Raw genomic sequence first — 16,577 nt, 5'->3', positions numbered from 1 at the left:
TGTAATGATATAATAATTCGGTAAATACATATTCTCGACATTGCAAACTTCTCATATCGCCAATTGGCAACTGCCAACGCGCCAACGGCTCTAGCTAAGAGGGCCAGAACCCACGATATCTTGCGTGTCTCGGCACTACTGTCAAACCGAGTCGAGTACGGATGCAACATAATTAGACATATTCCTCATTTTCTCTGTACATATTACACGCATCTAAAATCTGAAAGCACCAGCGTATTCAGGGTGATTTTATTGTTTAAAAACACAAGATTTTATTTTATCTTGATCTCATGAATTAGGCAAAATCAGACAATAAATAAAAACAGGTATAAAGAATGAAATGTTCCCCTCTTCACTTCTACTTGTAATTCCTTTGTATTTTAACTTATTGATTTCAGGAAAATATTAATTAATTGTACATTTAAACGTGAGATAAATGAAGAAATGTAAACATAATGCTAGTTTTCTAAGCTACAAAAAAAAATATGACCCACTGAGCGAGCAGTCTGCCTCCTGGTACCAGCCAATCAGAGGCCGCCAAACAAACGTCTCGTAGGCACAAGAATCTACCTTATGTGAATGGACTATAGTTCTACTAAAACCAGCTAAAGGTAAACATCAACTATTATAATTTTACGCAACGTAAAAGCTCTGATTGTCTCCGCCTGCTCCGGAATCCATAATCTCGGTATCGCAATAGCTATGACCGACGGAGTTGGCCTGATACGAACAGAACAGGGAAACAAGGTAAAACCTAAGCCTGAGTCTGATCACACCAGAGTAGGATAGCAATTCCAAGTCAATTGGAAACGCATTGCTTAAGCCTAGTTCTGCCCCCACTGAAGTGGGGAAAGCAGCGATAACAACAGAGAAATACAGAAAACAGAGCGGCGGGAACAGCGGTACATAGAACTCCGGCGTATAACATTCTGGCGCATGTGATGGTAGACCACACCTCACCAGAATAAACACAGGCCCGGAGACATACCAACAGAGAATACATAATCTTTCTAACCTTAACCTCCTCCGACTAATCCACCAGAACAGTGCTTGACGCTCCAGCTGCTGTTCACTGGTAGGGTTACTTGATCAGTGAGCTAACAAAACACCTCCGGAACGAGTCCAGAACGGAAGGGAGAGCCCGGAGGAGAAAGGTAAACTAGTAATAGCCTGGCAATGGCAGCCGGTCAGGTGATTAAACACCCTCCGAGAAGACGTAAAATAGCCTACTACTAAATGAGGTAACGGGCCAAGGCTATACTTTACAAAATATCTTGATAACGAAGAAGAGGAAGTACAAACGAGTAAAGGCGAGCAGATTCATTGAGCCTAGCCTAACCCTCCAAAATCTAATACACCGATCTGGTCAGGTAGGCTAGGATTAGCGCCTACTAGTACGTCACGAAAGAGGACACTCTAAGAGCCTAACCTAACCCTCCAAAATCGAACATATCAAACTGGTCAGGTAAGACAGGCCTAGCGCCTACATTTACGTAACAAGAGAGGAACTCTCTAGTGATGGATCACCCTCCAAAACCAATATGATGGTGTGGTCAGGTAAGCCAGGACTAGTACCAACTATGGGTAGCGAGAAGCACTCTCAAACGCCTAGCCTACCCTCCAAAACCTAGACCTCGATCTGGTCAGGTAGGCTAGGGTTGGTAGTTATTCGTGTAGGACTTCCAAACTAACCTCATCAAAATAATAATAGCATATCAATATAATATTATAATATGATAATACAAATAATACCACATACACAACATGCATGAGCACAGCGAACGGATGAAGACTTTCCTTTACCTCCAAAATTAATAAATGGCGTAGTGCTAGGCTAGGTAGCCTAGCCCGCCTCAAACACAATACTCACGCATGAAGTAGAATTTTGAAAAATAAAACAGCACTCTCGTGAGGGAACCAAATCGCTCATGTAGGACGGATGACTAGGCGAGGGAAACCCTCTAAATAAGGCCAAATAATGTAATGGCTCAAACAGTGATACACAAGTCTATCGGTACACATCAGGAGCGAAATGGTAAAATTTCACGACAACAGTAACGCTTACTGTGATGTGCAATAGTGCTGAAAATAAGATATGCATCGAAATAAAAAGTTGAGATGACTGAGTAATGCGGTAACCTTGATGTAAACAAGGTTGGAAGCATGGCGGCTCCCATGCAAACACCTCAACTATTAAACATCTCAAATAAGGGCAAACTGTTGCCTAACAGCGTTCAAAGTCAACAATAATATACTCAACTTAGATGAAGATGCTTCTTGGAGATCATAGATATAGTAACCAAAAAACAGCAAAATAACAACAAAGCGAAAACGAAAGCGGTTCACGCTACGAGTGCTATGAAAGGAATGAGGGTTCTTGGCAGAGGTAGTATTTATACCTAGAAATGAGTGCTATAGGTACATTTCACTGGGCAACACAGGTCGATCCCAGAAAGCAAATGATTACATTAATTCATGAATTTTAGAGCAAGAAATTTTACAAAGCAAGTTATACTAGTAATTCCTGTAATTAATTAATGCTGAATAAGAGACTGTATTCATTTACCATATATTATTTACAGAATTATCTGAATCATACAAACTAATGGGACTAACCGGTTTCACATCTTTTCCACTTTTTTTCGATTTTGCACGATCACTACTGCGGGAACTACTAGAACGATTATGCTCATCTTCATATTCCTCTTCTTTATCATCTTCATCATCATCATCATCATCATCATCATCATCATCATCATTGTCTTCCCTCCCACCTCCATCATCATCATCATCATCATCATCATCTGACTGCTTATTATCACTATCAGAGTCAGAATTGTTGTCGTTGTCTGAGGAATCAGACGAACTTCCAGAGCCAGAGCCACTGAGGAAAAAATTAGACAAATTGCACTTCAAAAATGGTGCTTTTCATTATCACAGGCATTCAAGTAGTCAATCATTGGACAAAATTTCTCATCCAAACACATTATAGTATTTCCTCAGTTTTAAATCAGTTTTAAAAAGTCTGTAGTCATGTGATTACAATATTTTTCTACTTGAATCCAACTTGAGTAAAAATAAAAATACAATATTGCTCATCTTACTATATCACAATAATAACCCAAGATGGATGACCATCACTTATGTTAAAAATTCCTTCACAATGTACGGAAACGAATAAAATTTAATCAAATGGTTCACTTATGGAGATTACAATCATTCCCATACCTTTAGTGATAAAAGGCACACTTTTCACTCTTATTTGCAGACTTTCAGTGCATTCCTGTAATTCCATGTTACACTCAAAAGAAAACTTGCTAATCAATGTACCTACCTCCCACTTCCAGAAGCCGAACCTGAGTCACTTCCAGAACCAGATTTGCTCTCATCATTGTTTTCTGAATCATTGTCAGAGCCACTCCCTGATCCTGAGCGCTCATCTTCAGAGTCAGAGCCGCTATCTTCAATATGCTGAAAGCACAAAAACCAGAATAAATAACAATTCTATTCTACAGATTGTTTATTACAGAATTATAACCACCCACTGGCCAAATATACACAAGAAAAATTGTTTGACCAGTAATACTATACTAAAATGTGCATAATACATTAAGGGGGCCGGCCGGAACCCCTATGCAAAGTCATGAAAAAATTCATGGAGCTTCATATGGCAATTGAGAATACGTATACAAAATATTTCGTCAAAATTCCTCTTACTTTCGTAGTTACAAGGTAATTAGTAAACATAACTCAATAAGCCTAAAACATTCATCCGTACAAGAAAATGCAATATTTCTTCTGTTATCGTAAATTTTGATAATTATTGTCAAAGAAATTGGGAGAAATGGCATCTGTAGAGATTCCATGGCTCGCAGAAGCGAGTATCTGGTTCAACCATGAATCAGTGCGACCATAGACTTCAAGTAGATTACACGTTCGAGTTTCACCTCGTGACTTTCGCTTGCTTTCACGTATGTTTATGTATGTTTCGGCAAGAAGTTCATCATGCCAACGAGGAAAAGACAAGGAAAACATCTCACTAACATACAGACGAAGAAAAATCGCTCAAGCATTATTACAGAATATCATAATATACGCGTAGTTAGTGAAGAGAGAGGGGAGGGTTGCTTAGTAACGCCCCCTTCTTGCCTGACAGCACACGTCACACTATGCCCAAGGCTACGATCTTTGAGCAAAGAGATCTTCATTTATGATAAATAACATAGTTTTGGTTTTTTAATACCCAAAATGGACTATGAAATTCATAATAATCATGATTTATTAAATTGTCTTTGTAAAAAGAGAGTACATCTTCGAGTTTCACCTCTGACATTCTCTTGCATTTATGTTTGTTTATCTTTGTTTCGGCAAGAATGTCATCATGCCAAAGAGGAAAATACAAGGAAAACATCTCGCTAACATACAGAAGAAGAAAATTCGCTGTAATAAGCCGAGTTAGTGAAGGGGAGAGAGGGGGTTACGTAGGAAGGAGTGCCCCATCTTGCCTCAAGCAGTGCCCCAGGCTACGATATATGAGCAAAGGGTATCATTCATTTTATGATTAAATTATGATAAATAAAAATAGTTTTGGTTTATTAATACACAAAAAAGAAATATACATTCATAATAATCATTATTATTAACATTGTCTTTATAGAAATACGAAGGAAAACTTTGAACGCCCGTATCTCAAAAACTATTAAAACTTATTGACCTTCAAAGTCTATCTCCTCACTTAGTTTTAAAGCTATAACATTGGAAAATTTAGTATATAACTCAGAAAGACATTATAGAACAATCAAAATAGAGCCCTTTTTTTCCAATTTTTGTTTCGTTCTTTTTTTTATACATTTTTTTCTTGTGATTTATAGGGTTTATTTTTTTACCATATTGAAAAATTCATATCTAGCAAAAAAATGACTTTTAGAAAAAAAACTCTCCATTTGATTGGAGGTCTACATCAGATCTATATATGGTAGTAATCCCAGGTCTTAATATTAAATATCAAGGGAGGAGATAGAATTTGAAAAGTGGTTATTTTCGGGATAAATCGCCCTGGCGTCACAAAACCGAAGGTCAGAGGCAAAAATCATGTGCGGTTTGGAGATGTCTCAAGTCACCTTATTAAGTGGTATGAATGTCAAAGTCCTGTCGTTAAAAAACGGCATTAGCCGGCCGGCCCCCTTAAGTCATTGACCTTAAGGTGGCTAAAAATAAGTGTGTCCAGAATCATTACTTCTAATGGTTTTTTTTATGTTAGGTTTATATTTTTTTTATTCATGGCAACAAAGCACAATTTCTGCAATGTTGCTTAACCCCTTCTTTACCGGGTGGGTGAGCAGAATGTAAACATTGTGTTCGCTGCCGACTGAATCTCTCGGTAGTGACTCGAGTTTGGAGGGGTGCCCATCGTAAAAATATTTGCCAAAAATACACTAATCAAGACAGGCTAATGAAATTAATCAGGTATTATTAGCACTATAATAACGCATATCTCTGTTAGTTTTATCATCCTACAGATATGAAATTAATCCGTTCCGAAACGGCCTTCGTATCAAGAGTTTTTCGTATCTTGGAACATATTTTACATATGACTCCAAAAAGGCAAAATACTGTACATACTTGAGTAATATTCAACTGCATGTAATGTTCAACCCCATTTTTACTGCATATATTAGGACTTTAGCATATGTCCCTTAGCAATAAGCCTAGCCTATGTTAGCGTTTGCTACTGTAGCCTAGTCTATGATTCTGACATCTAAACCTAAGAGCTAAAAGCTTAGAATATGCCAATAAAATGTATAAATATCAGTATGTACTCATTTCAAATAATTATTAATAATCATTACTATAATACACAAACAAACAAAAAACCTTCCAATCGATTGTTTACATTCAGCTCTCACCCGTCTTACGAGTATCGAACGAGCGCCAAGCAATCATTTTTCCTAGCCCACAGTAAGCCATAAATTGTCATTAGTATCTCTCTTCAACTAATGAAACCACCAAACAGTATTATAACCATTCATTTCTATTCTTTATTCTATCTTTACCTAACGGAGATACCGAGTTACTGACAGCTATAATGAAACATACGTATACGTAACGTAATAATAAAACAGAAGAAGAATTCTAAAAAATACGTAGTATTTGTTGGCAGTCTGATTTATTTTATATTTTATGATATCTAATTCACAATTCTTTTATTAAATGTATTGCATGTACTCATTTAAAATAATTATTAAGTAACCATTAACTATAATAAACAAACAAAAAAAAAAGCTTCCAAACGTCTGTTTACATCCAGCACTTACGAGTATCGAACGATCGCCAAACAATCACTTTTACACAGTAAGCCATAAATTTTCATTATCTCTCTTCAACTACTGAAACTACCAAACAGTATAATAACCATTCATTTCTATTCTTTGTTCTATCTTTACCTAATGTTTTTTTTTTATTAAATGTATTGCATGAATACTAAGTTTTTCAATTTACAGCAACCTTTTTCCAATAGAATACTTAAAAGCACAAGGGGTAGATGCTGACCAATAGGAGAGCAGGACCTTATGGGGTGACTAGCATCAGAAACCAATGGGAGAGCGGGAGGATGGTGGCGAGTTTACTCAGTTGGCGGCGCGGGAGTTTTAAAATTGTTCTCGGTGGTCCGGGTGAATCTCGGGACTTTACAGCAACAACCTTTCGTATCTTGGAAAACTTTTCGTATGTAGAGCAGTAAAATTTTTCGTATTGGCTTTCGTAACTTGGATTTTTCGTAAGTTGAGCCTTTCGTATCTCGAGGCTACTGTACTTAGATTTTGTATCTAAATATTGCCTTTAGAAAAAAATATGTCTAATAAAAACTAAAGTGAATAGATGATATGAGTTATCACTCCCCAGGCTGCTGAGATGAGTCTAAAACCTGACTGGTAACTTAAATATCTCTGAACTGACAGTAGTGTAACAGGTTTCTACAATTCTTTAGATGAATGTTTTACTTACCAGAGAATACCAATTCACATGGTGTAAAAACCCACCCATTTTTTATGTTGTAGAATCTGACACTATGTATTAGAAGACTGTCACTTCAGATGTCATAATGGATAAAGGGGAAGTATGAAAATAATGGCTGTTCTACCTGCCTCAAGTTCTTCCCAACACAGAAGATCATGTGCCCTTTTACTACTGCAAGCCCTAAAATACACAAATCTAACCATCCATGCATCACATCAAATAAATTTAATAACTTTTCCAAGATCCTGCCCATAAAATGTTATTTAAAATTATAAGTACAGGCAGTCCCCGGGTTACGACGGGGGTTCCGTTCTTAAGACGCGTCGTAACCCGAAAATCGTCGTAAGCCGGAACGACGTTCTTGAAAACATGTCCACAGGGAAAATTTCACTAATTTGCAATTTTTCTTAGGGCCGTATCTCTAAAATTATCACTAATTTACTTTTTTCATGTGCAACACTGTGTATTCACAAATTACTGTATATTTTCATTAAAATACAAGAGAGAGAGAGAGAGAGAGAGAGAGAGATTACGTAAAACCATTAAATTCGTTGACCATTGTATGGCATTGTTAAGCTCCGAGTGTCACTGGAGTTATGAGGTAGGGAAATTGATACAGAAAAAGACAAAGGGAAGAATTTTCTTTTGAAATTAGTTATCGTATTATTACTACTTCTATTATTATTATTATTTGAAAATATAATAAACAAGTGCATCTATTAGGGCTTGTGCCTTGTATGATAAGGCGCCCTATGAGGTAATGTTAGACTAGCGATAATCTTACGCTAAGTCGGTTGGTATTGCACTTCCATCTTCAATGGAGTGTCTGGGGGTTTGTAGATCACTTACGAAGTCGGTATTATCTTGTTGGTTATTACGACGATGTGTTAAACTCATGTTGGTTCGGTGAGGAGGTTCTTGTAGAAAACACTAAGTATAAAAAATTATATATTCTTCTGAAGTTTTACATGGTGAAGATCAGGTATGATTGTACAAGTCTTCTAATAACGATAGCTTGATCGCTTCTGCCAATGATGATGGCTAATCCTATTCCTCTACATGATAAAGCTTAGGTAAAGAGGTACAGGTCTTCTAATGACGATAGCTAACTCTCTTCTCCTGTCTACCATCTCTGTTACAAGTTATGAAGGAGCAGAAGTAGTTTCGAACATATGAACATACATACAAATGACATAGTTTCATACGAACACACAATCAAATGAGACACGCTACAGATCACGTAGGCCGTTTGAATCATAGGTCGGGGTAGTTGTCTCAAGCAGGGAGCTTGGACTGTTTCAAAACAAATGAATGACCACAGATGACGGCATGTCAACTTAGCCTACATACTTATTGTATACGTCATCTTTAGCGTCTCTAGTCTGATCACATTCCTGCAAGCAATCTTTTATATATATGGACTAACATTCCATATTTTTATTATGTAAACACTTACATTAGCTCGGTCAGCTACCAAAACCAACTACTGAATATTACTCAAACTTGACTTGCATTTGACTTATAGGAGTGTGATACAGACACTATGTGAATATATATATATATAAGTAAATAAAAATTCATGGTGTACATGAATTGATTCAAGTAACTAAACTATAAAAACAATGATATTGGTAAATAATAGTGATCACGTGATATATAATGATACAGTTTTTCACTTCATCTCTTTAAGATACTTATGCTACAGAAAATACTAATGTACTCTGATAATTGCATAGAATGAAGATTAACATGATAAAAATCATATTTTAACTGATAAAAAATTTCATATATGAATTGATAAAATTATTAATGTTTATGCTGATTGATTCGTTGATTTTTATGCTAAATGTTATATATCTGATTCATTAATTCATATACTAACTCATAAATAACTGCAGATATTGGTAAGATAAAAGTTAACAGATTGATTATAGGCTACCTGATCTGTTTATACATATGTATATGGATTCATATAATTATGATTAATATATATGCACTTTAAATAGATTCCTATTGCGTACACGCAAAGATATATTTTGATTCCGTTATTTATGATCATTTATATATAGATTCCTAGTGCGTACACGCAAAAAATATATTTCGATTCTGTTATTTATGATCATTTATATATAGGATACATGATACTTTATATATATAGGATACATGACCGAGGTTATACTACTTCACTTTTAACTAGCGTTCGAACAACTTTTCGTCCATTACACAGTTCCAGACAACCACCTATAGCCCAATGAAACGGCCTATTTTCACAGGGTTAAAACAAGGGGAAAATTTGCCTGGGCGGGTCCAACATTCTATATTGCGCTCATACTTATTCTCTGCATCCTAAGCTACACGATTACGTTCGCGATGAATAGAAAAAAAACATCCCCAGCACGAGTCCTTCGCCAGCAAAGTAGAGTTGAATATCCTTCGGGTCGTAATTGTCGGAAGTATGTCCCTTTTGTAGTCGATCTCCACAGCCGCCGGAGCGTTCCGCATCAAAACGAGATTAACGACGAGATACGGTGTCGGTCGAAGAAGTCCATGAAATTCCTTTCACATTGTAGGCGGTTGTTACTTGACTGTAGTCGTCCGCTGCGACGAACGATTTTTTGAAGTTTCGATGTGAAATTCTCGTACTGCAGGATACTGTAACCAGGTTCCATTAATCAGCCTGCAAGTGAAATTATACTTGTCACAAGGGCAAAGTAAATTCAGACGACATCCAAATACAGGGGAGGGAAGAGCTATTTAGACCAGACTTAACCCACATGAATTCGCTGATATTTTGGAATTCAAAAGAATCCGCTGTACAAACTTTTTTATTCCACCCTGGCATTAACAATGAGTGAACCTATCCAGGTCTATGATGACTTGTAAAAATATCCATAATTATAACAAATAAATAGATATCATTACGAATCTCAAAGAAAATTCGATATTACTGGTAGTAAGTTACTAGACAAAGAAGTGGAAAACGGAGCTAATTGTAAGATTGCCAGGCAACATAAGAGTCAAAGAGAAGATTAATCATGATTCTGTAGTTCTCTATGCTAACTGAAATTAAGTTGTGATAAAATCTGATCCTATGTGCCCTAACAAAAGTTTCATATTCAATTTTCTCGTGCGTATCCTCTGAGGTTAACTTTTAAAACATTATTAATAGGTAGGAGATGCAACGAAAAAACCCACTATGAACTAATTTCTATCTATATAAACTTTGGGTTTTTCATGAAAAATGAAAATGTGGACATTTTTCCCAATGAATGTTTTACTTGAATTGTAATATGGCTAATGTTGCAAGTAAATATTCTATTATATACATATCTTGATACTTCTAAATGTCTATGAGGTTCAGAAAAAAAAATAATTCATTTTGTTTTTGTATATGAAAAAATTCTATTTGCTTATTTTGTTCATTAATTTTAAAATGATTGCAAGTCCTTAACTAATTGCATTACACACACGGATAAGAATATGTTATGTGGCCTGTCATGTGACCTATGAACCACATGTGAAGTTCATGAACTAAGAACATGCCGTTTCTCCAGTCAATCTGCTTTTGCAAGCAGAGACGACACACAGATGAAGCCTGTGTAAGCAGATTATTGAGGTTAAAAGGAACAAATGCTGATACGGCAATGATGGCATCGTCACTTGGCAGGAGATTGCTCTCAGCCAGCTAAGAGTTACGTTACTTGCTGTAATAAATACGACTTTAGGATAATTTTTTTTGTTTTTTTAATACTCGACCCCACATGAGAAGAATGTCTGAAAAAAAACAGTACCAAAATTGAACAATATATTAGTTTCATGTTGGAAAAACTGCATGATTATGTTAAATAAATATTCCTTATTGAAACTAATGAAAAAAGGTTTCCATACAAATTCTATATATATTATTAGCCCTGTATAAGATTCATATAGGATTATTTCATAGATAACATTTTCACTTCTAGACTTCCTGACTTTAAAATCTCTTTTATTTTATTTTATTTATTTATTTATTTATTATTATTATTTTTTTTTTTCATTGACTACGAATATAAATCACCGGGACAGACAATATGTCAGTAGGTTTTGATATGTGTTTGAACTTTTAGCTTATTTGTCATTACTAAAGCGTTAAGTTAGAGTTCAAATCTTTACGCATATATATTTGGATATTTAATGGTAACGTTTTGCTTATTGATATTATCGTGATTCCTTTTTTATTATAATTTGTAACCCTTCCGACTTCTTACGGATGTATTGATCTTGACTCCACTTGTATCCATATTTATTTTTTTTTTATATTTATTTATTTGATATATTTTTTTTATATATATATTTGATAAATTAATGGTTGGCTTGAATATGTGGAAAAGTGTTCTAGCGGCGTACCGTATAAGGCTCTACTTGCGGCATCAATTCTATAGATACAAGATATAAATGATAAAGGTATTTAAAACCGCGAGAACCGCTATAATCCAGTTCGGATCCAATATCACGAGTTGTAACTCGTAAGACATTGACACTTCCTATTTAATTATCAGTTATTCTACCAAACGATTGACTCTGGGTGATAAAATATATTATTGGTTTTCTTAATGGAAAGGAATTCACACAACGTGTTAAGGAGATTATTATTGATTTACACCACCCGAGTCAGATTATCATGTGTTGAAATTCCATGTTTACTGATTTAGCACTCATAAATATTCCTAACGCACTCAATTGCGGTGTTTGTTTTCAGTGCTATTAATTCTATATAACGTGTCAAGGAACTATTGACACTAAGAAGTGTTTATTTCCCTCTGTCAGACTCGTAATTCTTCTGTTAATAATTCTACGTATATTCTTTCAAGGATTGATTTGGCACAGGATAGGCTCCTAAACTGACAGGTGTCTTAGTGTATCCCTTGTTTTCATGACACGTGACAATTAGTTATGTGCTTTTTTTATATCTGTAAGCATTGTAGGCCAGTAAATAGTGATTTGGCTTTCTGTGACATAGTAGGGAACCTGGATGACGAATGCAACCAGTTTATGACGATTGGTATGAAAAAGATTATTACTACTACCTGGTCGTTAGTCATCTGCTGTGTTCTCGGGTTTTCCTCGTCACAGACCTACATATAATATTACATTTGATTACATTATTTGATACACATACTTTAAATGTACTTTTGCTTCTTAGGGTTTGTTTCTGCTCAAAAAGTGTTTATTTTTTTTGCTTAGCCGCTGACCCTGTTTCCGTTTCGAAGTGTTTATTGTTTGGTGTTTATTGTTTTGCTTATCGCGTTGACACTTGCTTTGTTCAGTTTGTAACAGTTCTGCGCTCCGACCCAGATATTCAATGGCTCGCGAATCTTGGGTTAAGGAATTTTCTTGTTTAGATACGGTTTTAACAATAGGCACGGATTGTTTCTATATCTTTTAGTCTAATTAATGGTTCTTTGCAGTATGGTGCGGGATTGCGGGATAATGCGTCAGCTATGATATTTGCTTTCCCAGGTAGATATCTTATCTTGGCTCCAAAGACCTGAATGATCATTTGTCACGAGTTCCTTTGACTGTGATTAAAGCCTTTGAAAAACTCGGTAAAGGACTCATGTTCAGTAAGGACTTTATCAGGATAGCCATAGATTATGAACTTAAGATGTACTAGTGAGTTAAAGATACCTAGCCCTTCCTTGCCTATTACTGCATATTTACTTTCAGAGGGCTTTAGTTTACGTGAATAAAAAGCTATAGGAAAGAACTGTTTATCATATTACTGAAGTAGTACCCCTCTTACCCCTTGGTCTGAGGCGTCTGTTGCAATAAAAAAAAATTCCTTATTTAAATCAGGGATTTTTAAGTTAGGTGAGCTGCATTATTCCGCTTTTAAGATATCGAACGCCTGTTGATGCTTTTTAGACCATAATAAATCTACGCTCTCTTCGTAAGATCTGTTAAAGGAGCTGTCATGATGAAGAGTTACATATTTACATACGATTGTAATACCCACTACAGCGCAAAAGTGCTGTATCCCCCTTTTACGTTAATAAGTACCGGGAAAGTTATGAATAGCCGGCACCTTACCATGGACTACTTTAAGACCTTGAATCTAGACACATAAAACCTAGATAAACATGTTCGGTTTTTAAAACTCACATTTAGATATTTTACTCTGAGATTATTTGTCTTTGTCTCTGTAGCACTAGCTCTAGTTTATGTGAATGTACTTCTAAGGTATTAGAAAAGATTATAAGACCAACCAATAGGCATGTAGGGTATCCCTTAAAAGTCTCCAAACACTATATTGTAATTGGGGCGCAACGTAAGCCGGAGGCATACGTAAAAATTGATAATGTCCCCTGAGTGTGCTGAAAACGGTGTATGAGGTACAATCACTTAGGTAATGGTATCTGGTAAAAGCTTTTAAAGTAAGTCCAAGTTGGTGAAAAAAATTTATTCTAACCTAACAGAGATAAGATGTCGTCGGTACATGGCACTGGAAACTATCGGGAGTCGTTTCCTTGTTTAAGCGACAGAAATCTACGCAGATACGCCAAGTCCGATCTTTTATGGCATGACATTTGAGGGAAAAATTATATGGGCTTATTTGATTTCCTAATGACTCCTATTACTAACATTTTTCAACTTCCGTCAGTTTATCTCTATTTTGAAATTTCATTGAGAGTCTACACGAAGGTACGTATATAGCTTTATGTTTGTCCTTCGACCGTATTTTGTGTTAAATTACATCCGTTTTTCCAGAGATCACTCGCCAGTGGAGAAACTTCCTGGTATTCAGGTGTAAAAGATAAAAAAAATTTCTGCTGAATCACTCTGCTTGGATGACTTTACGGATATTACTTTAGATAGATTATCAGAGAGATTCATCCACGACTGGTTGGGCGTGATTAAAAGTTAGCAACAATAAAAAATGCGATATTTATAACTTCCGTATCCACGATATGTATACTTTTAGGGCTTTGTTCGCGGAAATCGTTATATTTCAGTGTCGGGAAGGATTAAAATTTCATTCCCAGCAAAGTCTTTTTACACGCACTAAGACATTCGAGGGTGGCATGCTTCTCGAGATTTTGCGTGCAAAGTGCGACTGCGGTTGTGGGAGAATTCTGTTGGGTCATTTGAACAATGTTACGATTTATGAGACAAAGTATAGTTCCTTTATATAAGTTATTATTTGATTAACTGTCTCATTTTTGTTCAAAACGGAAATGATTTTAATTATGTTTGGAAGGTTTATAGGATTTTCCTTTGATAAAACACGCCTTATTTTGCAGGATGTAAGATAATATTTTGTATACCCCTAGATGGATCTTACAATTACACTAGATACAGATCAATGTTTTTTATAAACTATAGAGGTATCTGTAAGCGCTCGCTATCCGGACTTCTCATTAGGGAAGTTCGAACAACAGACGGTTAGTCCGTAAATACAGGATATTACGTGTACTAAAGAATAAAACAAGATACTCTAATTTTTACTGCGCGCTACAGTTGGGTGTTAATCACACTAACTTATAATAACTTACGTATTAAAAAAAAAACGAAAACCTGCTTCTGATTACTTTATACGGTCGTGTGTTTCATAGGAAAAAATCCTTTTTAGTTCAAAAAGATATCGGTATGTATGAATTAACCAATCGTTTTCCCCGCTTTGCCCCTTGCTAGTTCCGCTTATTGTGTGGAATTTGCTTTGCTTTGAAAACTCGGCAGATTTAACTAACCTTGACCGCTTGACTAGGTGGACAGTCACCGAGTTTGCTTGTTTGATTCTGAACGGGCTACTGTTTCTATTTCTTTTTGTAATAATTAGGATCCTTCTCTTTATTACCATCGGCAAGTTATGTTGTGGTGTTTTAGCATTATGTTGCTGGTTGACGTATAAAGCAATGAATGACGAATATTAGGAACTGAGCGATTACTAATAAGACAAGTTATCACTACTGCATTCAATATTAACTGTTTGTACTTCATTCTTTGCTAAAATTTGAAATAGTGAGGGATCCTGGTCAGCGCATTTAGCCTGATGAAAGTTTTTTACAGGACATGTTATTCCTTGCAATCCAGCCATATTTTTAAAGTTAAGTTGAGTCATTGAGGTTCGATATTTTATATAACTCAAAAAACTCAAGGCTAAAACTGCGATCGGACTTGCAAAGGAGCTTTTATTGTCATGACCCGAAATAGTGTTACCTCTAATTTATATAGATTTGTACGGGTGTTCCACTTGTTTTTGTGTGTTTTCTCAATCACTACGGTGCTTAACGACCCTATCCATGCATCTGTATAAATACAGACGTCCACTGCGTAAACGCATATTCACTGTTTAATATGATTTGTTACGTAAGGGATTAATAATTCACCGCAAAATGATAAAATTAACATAGTATATGATTATGATATTTCAGTAGAACTTCTGGAAACAGACACTCAAAGATAAAAACTCGTAGTAGCGAAATCTCAATGATGTAGATAATTTCTGTAAAAAAGTAAGATTAAGAATGTCTCGTAACTTCAGCCACAGGAATAACGAAATTCGACCTGCAAAGGAAACCATCAAGTTACTCCAAATGAATAAAAAATTGTACTTAGCTTGCTTTTGTGGGAAGTCACGGTGTTCCGATAACGACACACGGCCTTGGTCCTCCTTCTCATTTAGCGGATGACCTGGTTTGGCTTCAGTTTCCCCCAGTGCGCGTTGTTTCGATGATTCGAGCCCTTGAAAGATCCGATGCTGCAGACGCGTTCGGTTTGTTTCTTGAAGTTCCGGAAACGCTCACTAACGATGTCTCGGAATGATTCTAATGAGAGATTCGAAGCTTGCGTTGTCGATAGGGAAAAAGACACTTTCGGTTTTGTTTGTTCTTGAAGTTATTCACTAAACGATGATACTAAGTTGGTTGAAGAATCTGTTGCTTTCGTCGTCGTTGAAGAGTTCTTATTGTTTTCTGAAGTCGCTCACTAACGATGATACTAGGTTGCTTGAAGAATCTGCTGCTTCCGTCGTCGTTGACTTCTTATGATACATGATTTATATTCTGATTTTTCTTCGTAGGACGTTGTATGAGTTCTTCTGGTACGCTGGCCACCAATATTAGGGCTTGTGCCTTGTATGATAAGGCGCCCTATGAGGTAATGTTTAGACTAGCGATAATCTTACGCTAAGTCGGTTGGTATTGCACTTCCATCTTCAATGGAGTGTCTGGGGGTTTGTAGATCACTTACGAAGTCCGGTATTATCTTGTTGGTTATTACGACGATGTGTTAAACTCATGTTGGTTCGGTGAGGAGGTTCTTGTAGAAAACACTAAGTATAAAAAAATTATATATTCTTCTGAAGTTTTACATGGTGAAAGATCAGGTATGATTGTACAAGTCTTCTAATAACGATAGCTTGATCGCTTCTGCCAATGATGATGGCTAATCCTATTCCTCTACATGATAAAGCTTAGGTAAAGAGGTACAGGTCTTCTAATGACGATAGCTAACTCTCTTCTCCTGTCTACCATCTCTGTTACAAGTTATGAAGGAGCAGAAGTAGTTCGAACATATGAAAAACA

At 36.0% G+C, this 16,577-nt stretch overlaps 1 protein-coding gene across 9 annotated transcripts in view; it reads right to left on the bottom strand.

Annotated features, from left to right (window-relative positions):
* The window catches only part of LOC135204080 (chromodomain-helicase-DNA-binding protein 1-like), a 124,181-nt gene that overhangs the window by 92,600 nt on the left and 15,004 nt on the right, over positions 1-16,577 (bottom strand). For all 9 annotated transcript variants that reach the window (XM_064234064.1, XM_064234071.1, XM_064234066.1 and 6 more), the window contains exons 2-3: positions 3,335-3,471; positions 2,617-2,884 (exon numbers count right to left, since the gene is read on the bottom strand). In XM_064234064.1, the coding sequence (XP_064090134.1) occupies positions 2,617-2,884; positions 3,335-3,471 (405 nt within the window). The remainder of the gene's footprint in view (positions 1-2,616; positions 2,885-3,334; positions 3,472-16,577) is intronic.

The sequence above is a fragment of the Macrobrachium nipponense genome, chromosome 44 (assembly GCF_015104395.2).
Source record: "Macrobrachium nipponense isolate FS-2020 chromosome 44, ASM1510439v2, whole genome shotgun sequence".
Lineage (NCBI taxonomy): Eukaryota > Metazoa > Arthropoda > Malacostraca > Decapoda > Palaemonidae > Macrobrachium > Macrobrachium nipponense.
This window is presented reverse-complemented; position numbering and strand designations above follow the sequence as displayed.